Here is a 12,055-nt window from a genome sequence, read left to right as displayed (position 1 = left end):
GACAACCTAGCAGTATCAAAGCAGGAAATAGCAAGCTTAACTAAAACCAGAAATATTGGAAATAGCAATCTTATCCAAAAGCAGACTCGGAATTTGGATTTTCCAGTATAGGTTCAACAATTTAAGCTGAAGCCCAGAATTGTATGGGTCAGAGAAAAGAAGAAGACAGCAGTCATTTGACAGTAATCCCAGTCAATCAGGAAGCACTCATTAATTAACAAATAATAGGAGTCAATCAATACTTTTTTGTGCCTGTATTTCCTGATTTGGGGGGCCTCAGTTATTACCAGGGCTTTTTTTCTCATAGAACGCCCAGAACGGAGTTCTGGCACCTTTTTTGGATGGAACCTTGTAGGGTAGGCAAGGCGGGTTGTATGACATGTGTGAGTTCCGGCACCTTTTTTTTTTTTTTTTTAGAAAAAAAGCACTGGTTATTACTTATCACTTCTGATTGCTGACTTGGCTGGGATGATGTGTGCTTCAGTTTAACAACATCAGGAAATCTAACTGTAGAAAAAAATCTGGTCTGAGTAGATCTTTGAACCTTGATCACACATAATCCAGTGTAGTTACTTTAGTTAGGCCCCAATATTATAGGCTAATGACACTTCTTAGTATGGACAGGGTCACTTAGAACAGCTGCTGGCAGAGGAGGTTTATATTTTAAATATTTTATAAATTTCTGCCCAAGTGATTCTGTCAAGTCATATTTTTCCAGCTTTGGATCCCTGACAAGATAAATCAGCAGAGAAGGGGGATTATTTTGAGTGCTGAAGCACCGTAAGAAAATAAGACAAAAATAAATTCCTCAGTCATCTGTACCACTCTTAATTCCCCCATCTGAAATTAAGAGACAACACTATTTTTCTTTTGTGATATATACTTTTACTTCAGCCTTGCTATCCCCTTTCTTTGAATATTTTTCTGAATACGTACATTTCTTTTTCAGCAAATTCCAGAGGTTTCTCCAACTGGAAGATATACTACCTTGGTGCCATTATTATTTATTCTAACAGTTGCTGGCATCAAAGAAATCATAGAAGATTATGTGAGTATAAATTTAGATTTTGGAAGAAATGTCTGATCCTTTGCAATACAGCAAGAAACATTCAGATGTATAAAACTACTTAACTTGCATGATTATTCAAATCACTTTACTAGTAGCTCCTGTTTGAGACAATGGGATACTGAAGATTAAAATTAAAAATATTTTTAATTTAAAAAATAACAGTACAACAAGATAAACTAGGAGTGTACTATCTTGACAACTAGAAAATAATTGGAGGTAGGGCTGGGGCGATGGCACGCATGCCCACAGAGAGGGCTCCGAGTGCCGCCTTTGACACGCATGCCATAGGTTCACCACCACTGAGCTAGAATCTCAAATCCCATCAATCTCAGCCAATGTGGATGGAAATTTTATTTCAGTAATATTTGACATCCTGAACAGTGGCTAAGTGACCAGCCTTAAGACCAGGACTACCTCATGTCCTATTACTCGCAGTGGATGCTGCGGGGCATGGGCAGAGGGTGTGGCCACCATGGCACTGCTAGGCCCCTGGGCGATTTACGGTGGGCCATGGAGGTGGTGGGTGGCCCTGCGGGCAGGTGGGACAGGGCAGAGTGGGGGCAGAGCACAGGCACCCTTGAAGCGAATAATGTAGAGCTGGCCATGTCCACCCAGTAGGCCACACCCACTCCATTCACGCCCACCCAGTAGGCCGCACTCACCCTGGCCACACCCACCTGGGCCCCCGAGGGCAACCGCAATGCTGATGTGGCCCTCAATGAAATTGAGTTTGACACCCCTGACCTAAATGTTTGTTTTTTGATTTCTCAACAGAAAAGACACAAGGCTGACAACACAGTGAACAAAAAGAAAACAATAGGTAAGGCCTTTTAAGTTTCTCTCCTACAAATTATACTGTAGGAGGAGTTATAGCCTCCCTAGAGGAATAGCCTTATTAGTTTGGTTTTATTAATGTTTGGTTTACAGCTAACTGCGAAATAATGTGATTCCCAAGATTAAGAATCGGGAGAAAGCTCCCAATTCTGTAAATGGGAATAGCTTGCACTGAGAGCAGCATCCCTTGCCTTCTTACTGTGAGCATTAAGCTATGATAAGAGCTGCTAATTTTCATTAAGTGACTTTTATTATAAATTATATAAATTATGTCATGCTTTGATTTGTTTTAATAATGCTTTGCCTTTGCCCTGTAGCTATGTTGTTCTGAATTATTTGCTGTATCTTTTAGGGTAATAGCTAATTCAGTTCTAAATAAATGAATATGAGAAACAATTTATTGCTAGTCAGTGAGTAATACCACTAGTTGCATAATTTAATATTGTACTCTTCTGTGTAATTCATGTGGGTAGAAATAACATCAATTGGGTTAAAGGATTTAATGACAACAGGGCACAGTGCTTATCTGGAAATTATCACTGAATTTAATGACATAGACCAGCTTTATTAAGTTTCAAAGAAAGATAAAATACAAAGTAATGAAAACAGAAAAGATTAAATAAAGAGGGGAGGAGATCAAAGGAGGAAGAAGTTAAAAAGTAATAAAAATAAAAAAGAGAATACAAAGGAGGATTGACGTCTGACTTTCTTCAGTACAGGTACAAATAATATTTAAATTAAAACAAAAACATATAAACAATACACAAACTTAATAAAAATAATCCTAAAACTATATAGCAAAATAATCACCTAACCTAAACACAAACCTTAACAATATACAATATATGTATCTTGTAATACACAATATTTCTACAATCATAACAAATCTAATTATCAAATCCTAAACCCAAAACTTCATTTTTATCTTTCTCAAGCAGGAAGTCCAAAAGTGGTCTCCATATAGTAAGAAAGCTAGTAGGTAAAACTTCTATCTTTTTTCAAAGTAGTCAATTTTGCCATCTGTACTAGTTCCATTAATTTCACTATCCACTCTTCATTTGTGGAAATTTGTGTATTGAATTTAATGATATAGAATGCCATGTTGTAAGTGATTTCAGTATTCAGATCAATTCTCTTAAGTGATTTTTAACATGGCAATCCATGTCTAAGAGAGCAGTAATAATTACAATATTAGCGCAGGTTGCTGTTTTTTTAATTAAGATACACAACATTACCAGTGAAGGTTTAAAAATACAAAAATTGGTCCACTCATGGACTACAGTCTTAATTTGTAGGGAGAAACTGAGTAGCATTTTTTTAAAGTTCAAATTAATCTGAGAAAAGGACACAGTATATTAGCTACTTCACCAATAATAAACTAATGAAGGATGGGGCCTGACTGTTTTCTGACTCATGGGCAGCTCTTGATTCTGCCAATCAGAAATCAATGTGCAGCAATGCCATTTTCTTGCATTAATGCATGTTTTCTGGAAAGAAAGAAAATAAAAGGAAAACAGTTATGATAAAACACAAGAGGAAAATCCTTCATAAAATTTTATGAAGGAGCTTTGATTGCCAATGAAAAATTTATTCAGAAGTACTCTTACGAATGCTACCTTGTCCTTCACCGCCAGTTCAATGAAGAAAAGATAGCCCTGGAAATGGGTCTGCTGGTAGCATATGGTGAAGTTCCTGGGTTCACATTGGGTAAGCTGGAGTTCTGATTATAAGCAATCCACATAAACTTATCTAATCCATCTCAAACATCAGGAAGGCATCTGTGAATTGCCCATAATGTAGAAAACACTTAGCTAAATGGACCAAGATAGTTTTCAGGTCCATTGAGCATTTTGAAGAGAATCAAGTTAGGGCTCAATTAACCTTCTCTCTCTCTCCCTTGGTCCTTCTGAGTTGTTGTCATATGTTAGCTTTTGATTTTAAAGGAACAAAATTACATTTGTCTTTCCCTTCCTCAGTTTTAAGAAATGGAACGTGGGAGGATATTATGTGGAAAGAGGTAAGAACTATTTTTAAGATGTTCTGGGAATTTGCAAATATTTGATGGGATGATGAGTGATTGTGACCTTCTTTGGTATTTACAGTTGGGCACTGTGAATCTTATTTGAATGTTTTTCCCATTGTGTATTCATTACCATTGTCAGTCTCAAGAAAAACCTATGTGTATAAACATATATCCCAGTGATGGCGAACCTTTTAGAGACTGAGTGCCAAGACTGCAACCCAAAACCCACTTATGCATTGTCGAGTGCCGGGTGGGCATGGCCCATTGGGTGGGCATGGCTGTGGTGGTAACGGTAGACTGGGTGGGACTAAAAAGTTCAATCAATCAATTCCAACTTTTCAAGATCTTTTTTTTCCCTGCGAGAAGTTGAAATTGACTGATTGAACCTTTTTTTTTTTTTTTTGCAAACGGCGGAGGCCTAAAGCGAAGGCCTAGGACTGGGGCGACGGCGCGCATGCCCACAGAGAGGGCTCTGAGTGCCGCCTCTGGCACCCGTGCCATAGGTTCGCCATCACTGATATATCCCTTTGAATAATGTAGATGTACAGCATATAGCTCCTTGTCTGTGGAAGTATGGAGAAGATGACCTCAAACTTCTAAATGACATTATTATTTCTTTCTGACTACCTCAGAATCTCATGTATCATTATTGATTTTATTGTCTGAGTAGGGAAGATAATACTATCCATAAACAAAAGGAGATTTTCAAAACCCATACAATTTTAGAACAACAGTGTGTCCCCTTGCCCAAAATCTGTATTCACTTAGCTGGAATTAAATTAATAGAAGTGGGATTAAGGAAAGGAAAGGAAAGGAAAGGAAAGGAAGATATCTAAAACATGTTTGCACAGGGAGGAAGAAAACAAAATGAGAAATGGAATTACAGATCCTGGAATAGGCCATGATTGTCTGGCTATAATTGTGCATATGAGTGCATCAAAGTACATTTTGATGCAGATCAGATTTATAGGCTTTAAATCTTCATTCTGGTAAGCAATTAATAATGCATGTCTTAAATCTTTTGAGGAAGAGAGCCAGTAAACCAATTCGTGAAATTAACTGTATAAGGTAACACCAAGAAAGTATGCCTCCTGAAATCCGGGAAGGGTGATATGAGACGATCTTTCCTTTCAGCTCTTGGACCATTCTAATTTTTGAATCCAGAAAGGGTTCAGTTTAAAACAGGCCACACAGAAAAGGCATATTTTATTTCAATTGGAAAAATCATGCCGTTGTGGCTGCCATTATAGAAAGAGATTTGTAAAAACCATTATAAATAAAATTCAGCAAGAAACAATACTTGATGTACCTTAGATAACTAAGGAAAAAATATCAAAACCTCTGAGAAATTGAATTTTGAAGGTGTAAAATTATCTTCTATAGTTTTATAATAAATATATATAAATTCAATGAGATGATTGTTTCCAAGTGAAACCTATATATGGCTGTGCTGTTCAAATTAGTATAATGTCTCCTGGATTTATGCTAACTAAACCTGTTTAGGATTGCAGCTTGATGGACTGAGGTTTGTTGTAATTGGGAAGTGTGAAACACAATTATGCTCTTCTAAACATGCAACCATGAAGGTGGAAGGAGTGAGAGCACCAAGAAAGAGTAGATAGAGGTAACCTAGAATGGAGAGATGCTGTCAGAAAAACTAAAGCTCAAAACATCTTTAGCAAAACATTCCAAGAACAATAAAAAGTGCTTCTTCATATATCTTCTAATAAAAGGAGAGGGGAAGAAGCAATATACCATATAAACCAGGTATCCACAACCTCTGGTCTGCAGCCTGCAACCAAGTGAAGATCCATCCATGTACATATGGTATCCAGGCAGTGTGCCAAACCATGTGCTCCCCAGTCTGCAGAAAACTGCCCTCCATGGAACCGTGATACAAACAATTATGGAAGAAACAATACTCAGAGAGTCACCATGGAGAGTGCCACAACACCACAGGACTGGCAGGGCAAGCCACTATATAATAAGTAGCCAACAAATCCCATTCTCCATTGCATTGATGATGTTACCTAATCTTACAACTAATGGACAGAATATTGCCAAATTAAAGTCATAACTTTCTAAGCTTCTAGATATATGAAGAGATTCTAGGGCAGGAGTGGGGAACTTTGGCTCTTTTACGACTTGTGGACTTCAACTCCCAGAATTCCTGAGCCAGCATGGTTCCCCACCCCTGTTCTAGGGTATGGCAACTCTAAACCTCTTCCTCCTTCCCTCCAACTCGGGACTGTGCAGTCTCTTAAGCTGGGCCTCTCTCTTGGAAAGCTCTGTGTTGCCAAAGCTCTTCCCCACTTCTTCTGCAGGTGTTCATTACATTACATTGGGTGACTGTTACACAAGCCATCATTCTTTTTTAGTGGGTTCTACCTGATTCACATTAATAGGAAACTGCACTTGCATACTGTACCTCTGTTGGATCATTCTTGAGCTAAACCTCTGGCAGGAACCCATTGCCTGTATCTTTTCCTGTGTTCTGCTATCCTGGCAGTTCCTCACAATATTTTCCTTGAATACTTATTTATTATTTATTGGATTTCTTACCTGCTCTGGTCTTGAAACACTTGGCAGTTTGCAGTAATGAAGACATAGAAATAAAATGTCCATGGTGAAAATGAAAACTCATTAAATCATAAATCCATAATTACAGTCCCCTTGGGTGAGATACACCACTCTTGGATCTCCAGATCAACTCCTGTTTTAATAGTTTCCAGAAGACCATACCGAGCATAGATTTCTATACTATCTACTTAAGGGAAATGGAAAACTATCTACTGGTATGTTTTTTCCAGGACAAATAAGTCAGACAGGTTGGAGAACATTTTGGTGATATTTTGGCACCAAGTCATATAGGGCTTTAGAGATAATGATAAGGGCCTTACACTCAAAAGTGAGGACAGGCATTGGTGTAGTATTTTTATGATTGCCCATGCAGCCAATAAAAGAGCTGCTACACTCTGAACAAATTGAAGCTTTCTGGTGATTTTCAAGGGCTTCCATGTGTACAAATGACTCTCGTTCCATTCAAGAACTGAGTAATGTCTGATGCTTAACAGTTTTGATTCTCAAGATAAGTAGTTTATTGCAGACAAAACATAAGATATAAATGCACAGCAGATCTGCTTAATGTAGATTGCATAAATAAACCTCTGTCTTATCAACCTCAGGATTTAAATCTTTTCTCCTGCTCTTTCTGGTCAATGGACTCCTGGCTATTGTTTTTTTCCAGGCTTGAGATTGGAGTGCACCCGCTCTATATTTACACAGCAGTTCTGTGTGATTGAGTGGTACTGATTCCTGCCTTACCGCTTTCATTTTTTTTATACTTTCTGTGGAAATGCAATTTGCGGCCTTACTAATGACCTATGAGGATTTATGATGTACGCTCTCTACACCACATACATCTAAACATATAGATAACCTTTATGAGGCTCAAGAGTAAGACTGCTTTCTTTTTAAATACTTACTATCAAATTAAAGTATATTAAAGCAATTTAGAACTTGGCTTAGTAGATGAAATATATCAACACACACTGATGGCTTATAATCTAAAGTGATGACTGCCTTTGCTTTGCATATCATATATGATTAAGTTCCTAGGCTCTTTCTCAGAATTTAGAGCTAGGGTTGGGGTTATTGTTATTTAAAAAGGACAATCTTTCAGTTTACAGATTGACAGAGCACCAACAGTTTGCAATACAGCTCTCCATATTGAATTGAATACTTCACAGTGTATATAGTACATAGGATTTCATAGCAAACTTCTTCAGCTGTTTTGGAAGAACAAGGCTACCATGCGTATTCATCGACAGATCATTATTTTATGAAGGAAAAATACCAGTCCAGTGTGGTGAAGGCACAGCTGGTTTCTTCTCAGAATGTTTTACATCCCTGAAGAGCTGTAGCCCATATTCATAACCAAAATACCATCTTGAATATTACCCTTTTATTCTGATGGAAAAAAGTTTTGTTGGCAGTTGATGGACATCACAAGAAAATGGTTGGTTTCCTTTAGTTGGTTTCCTTTAGTCCTTTAATTGGTTCCTCGGGAACCAGCTTTGAGGCATTTTGATTTAGCTACAGTACTCCATGACTTTGACAGACTGTACAGCTACAGTGGTCAGGCAGTTGTATCTTCAAGGGATCTGTCAATGCTGCAAATACTGTATATTCTTGCTTTGACAAAATATGCAGAACTGTCTGGTATTTTTAGAGTTAATTCAGTTGATGGTGGTGGGGGGGAGAAAGATAGGACTGCGGGCGGGAAGAGACCGGAAGAGAACCTCTGCCCTTCCACATGATATATGACAGCAAATTTAGGGAGGGAACATGCTGGTAAATTAATTGCTCAGAGGAAGAGAATTTTAGACCTTAGCATCAACTCGTTGTGCCTGTGCCGACATTTTGTAACAATAAATTACTTTTAGGAAAATCAATGCCTGGAAGTTCTTTGAAGTGTTTCATTAGCCGGAACCATAACAGGATCATTATGGGCCTTTATTCAAACATAGTACCTTGTTGCACCTTGAACTCTGAATTCACTTGGTTATTTCTTTTTTGTTTTCTGACATAAGATTACAACCCGGTCAGAAGACCTAACCTAGTGATCCAATTTATTAAGTAGATTCTAACAGAAGCATAGACTTTCTTTTTTGAACAGGGACACCTTAACTGTCTAGCCTTGATTGTCAATGTGACAAGCGTCACATCTCATACATATTCAGACTGCCCATATCAGCAACTAACACAACCATTCTTATACTCATTTGGGCATGTGTTGACTTTCCTTGTGATATCTTCATTATATTCACTAACAAAGGTATCTGTTCAACTTCTTTGTAGTCCTTTCCAAAATGCTTTGTCACTCTTCAAGGGTGATTAAATATTTTTTGTGGATGTGCCTTTTGCTATGCTGGAACTGAGTTCTTAGGTTACATAAATAATTCCTTTAAAAAAGATGCTGAGATTATTTCCAGTATGCCTGTAATTGGGAATCCTGACTGCAGAAAATCCACAGATAAATGTTCTAGAACTTCGTATGTTTCTAAAAGTGCTCCCAAGTATTCGAGATGTTCCTTAAGCCTTCAGTGGATATGGCATATCAACAGAAAGAAAGACCAGAGTCATACTTTTTCTTTTTCATAGAGTTTTGGGGAATGATTTTGTCTGTTCCAAGAGCAGGAAAATGTTCTGATCTATCAGTTAATGTCCATACCCAATGCTGAATGTGCACCGTTTTTCATTAGAACTGATTTTAGCCATGAATCTTTGCAAGGTAACTTTCAGTTATCATGAAAGGGATCATCACTTAATTTATTCCCACTCATTCTTTTCTTTTTGACATTAAACTCACTTCCCATCCTCACTATTCTGTAGTGATAGTGGTTAAACTAAGTATGGTTTGCCCCTCTTTTCTATCTAAGCAGGAAGGTTTACCCATAGTTGCATCTTAACCTTCTCCTTGGAGGGTATGAATTCCAAAAGCCAGAAGACAGAAAAGGCACTTTAGATACATCCCAAAAGGCTTAAGTGTGCAAATGATCTGCATCAAAATCTAAACATTTTAAAGTTTGCTGAACATTGGAAATTCGATCTTCCCTTACTCATGTGTTATCTTTTTTAACTGAATTAAAATCTGTTTGTATTGCACTTCTGTGAATTTGTTATGGATTTGTCAGTTATCTCCATGTCACAAGATCTTATCCAGGTATTTTCTCTCTCTCTTTCTCTTTGCACATGAAGATTAAATGTTTTCTCAAAGGCATGCATAACTCGCATATCCTGAAAATGACACCAGTCTCTGCCTGGAGTTTTTCTTTTGTTTTGTCTATGTTAATGAGTAGACCTCTTCAGTCACTGGAAACGTGAGCTTTTATGTAATACCATGGGAAACTGCCTCTTTAGTTCTCCCCAGAGTTCTAGCAAGCTGTATGCTTTATTGCTTTTTATTGCTTTTTAATTAATAACAAAAATATAAACAAGAGCAAAACACAAAAATAATAGTGACCGTGATGTGTGTGTATGTATGTATAAACACACACGCACAAATGGTGATGATGACATAACTTCCGCTCCATGCCATTCATTGTTTTTTTAGAAAAACCCTAGTCTTCATATTTAACTTCATTCAGAATAATTACCAGCCTGTTGAACCTTAGGAACAACACCCATCTCTTGTCACCAGTCCATCTCCAGATATATCTTCTAATTCTCCCATCAGAGTTAATCCCAGAAATCCTAACAAAGATGAATTTGATTATTTACATGTAGCTGAGATTTGTTCGAAAACTCTTTTGTGAATGCAACCCTTCCTTTATTGTTGTTCATTGCCTTTTGTCTCCTATTATTGGGAGCAGCAGCCAATAGCCCTGCTGAGACAAGGTTTGGCAATGGGGCTTCCACATAATGTTCATCTCTAGACGTTTCTGGCAGAGTGTTAAAAAGTGGGAGAGGATATAATTTAAATGTCTCTGATGGATGTCTTTGAAATTCTGTTCAGTAAAAGATAATTGCAGTTTGCTGTAACTAGTCAAGCTAAGCTTCTAATATGACTTTCCAGTAAGGATTCTCCCATTCAGGCCAGGGAAAACAGAAAAAAAGCCTTGAAACTTTATATCCAAAGCACAAAAATGCGCATCTTTAATAAAATCTTACAAACATCCTGAAAACATCATAGTAACTGTAGAAGGATGTGGTCTGACAAATAGGAAAGGTTTTAATGAGAAATCCCCTTTTGGAACTTATGAAACTGAAACTGTAGCTATGAGAATGAGCATAGTGGAAAACTTGAAAACTCTAGACATATATTATTTGCTTGAATAACCTCTTGTGTTTTTAAACTTGTGATAAAGGTGGTAGCTTGAAGGACATCATTTGGACATTGTGTTTGGGTTGTGTTATGCAAGCTTTCCCCCCCTCTCTCTTATTGAGCACTCTGTAGTATTTGAAAAATTGACTGTTATCCACATAGTCAAGCTCCATCCATGATGTACTGATTACAGTCAGTAAACAAGAAAATTACCTGCTGGCCAATCTGTTTTTCAAACAAACATGGCATTAGTTTTTGCCAGTTTATCCTATTCTTTAGGCTGCAAACATACAGATAAAGGATATTTGCAAGTTTCAAAGCTTTAATGGTTATCATAAATCAGTCCTTTATAGAAGCAGAGTACAAGATAACACTTAAACTGAGAAACATAAATTAGATAGAAGTCTGTATTCAACAAAAGGTTGTGTTCTTGTCTGTGGCTTATAATAGCAACTCTCTTCAAAGGCTTTGATGTGCTTTCAATATTCTGTAATAACAATATTTTAACTGCATAAAAGTACATTCTAAAAATAATGGCAGTTCCTGTTTTTTGACTTTACTTATCTTGAAGGGCTGATATCATTCCTAAAAACTTGTGAAACCTTTTCTCTACTTCAATTTATATTTAACCCAAACAAGGCAGAGTTGTTAACCCTCACACTCACTATTTTCCCAGCTTATTTTTTTCTATAATGGCTAATTCACCCCTGCTCTGAACCAAACCATCATTCTATCATAATAGGCAAGAAACAGTGAAACGAGGACTGTAAAGTGAGGAATGGAGGTCAAAAAGTAGGGGTGTTCCTGAATTTGTCTCGACTTTCAAGGAGTCATGCAGCTCTCTGCTGTTCAGTCCTCTTTATCTGTGGCTGTATTTTAGGGCACTCTCCCAGGTCAACCCCTGAACCCCTGGTATCTAGGTCAGAAGCTACCTGCACTGAATCTGCCTCATTTTTGTTCCAGTGACACAGCCCAGCTACAGGCTGAAATTTCACCAGATCAGCCTCCAAATTAAAACTCTATAATGCAGTTGTGGCATTTTATCAGATGAATAATACGGGGAAGTTTTGGGTGCAAAGGTGATTTTTGTCTCAACGGGGGTGCAAATTAACAGATGCCTTAAGGGCAGTAGTATTGTGCCATATGAAAAAAACCAATAGGATTTGTCACACACCAGTTCTGTGCAGGCTCAGATCTTCATCAGTTTGAATTCACACTTTGAATTCTACTCAGAGAACGTCGGTTTCAGGTAAGCAACCTGTTCTTTTCTTCCTTCGTTGGTAATTAGCTAACTAATCATAGG

The 12,055-nt window shown here is 37.6% G+C and overlaps 1 protein-coding gene across 1 annotated transcript in view; it reads left to right on the top strand.

The window, feature by feature from the left end:
- ATP8A2 (ATPase phospholipid transporting 8A2) overlaps positions 1–12,055 on the top strand; it is a 339,208-nt gene that overhangs the window by 65,093 nt on the left and 262,060 nt on the right. Inside the window, exons 4-6 of the mRNA XM_015817039.2 lie at positions 950–1,048; positions 1,844–1,889; positions 3,880–3,920. Coding sequence (XP_015672525.2) covers positions 950–1,048; positions 1,844–1,889; positions 3,880–3,920 — 186 coding nt within the window. The remainder of the gene's footprint in view (positions 1–949; positions 1,049–1,843; positions 1,890–3,879; positions 3,921–12,055) is intronic.

The sequence above is a fragment of the Protobothrops mucrosquamatus genome, unplaced genomic scaffold, assembly GCF_001527695.2.
Source record: "Protobothrops mucrosquamatus isolate PMUCROS unplaced genomic scaffold, P.Mucros_1.0 scaffold549, whole genome shotgun sequence".
NCBI lineage: Eukaryota > Metazoa > Chordata > Lepidosauria > Squamata > Viperidae > Protobothrops > Protobothrops mucrosquamatus.
This window is presented reverse-complemented; position numbering and strand designations above follow the sequence as displayed.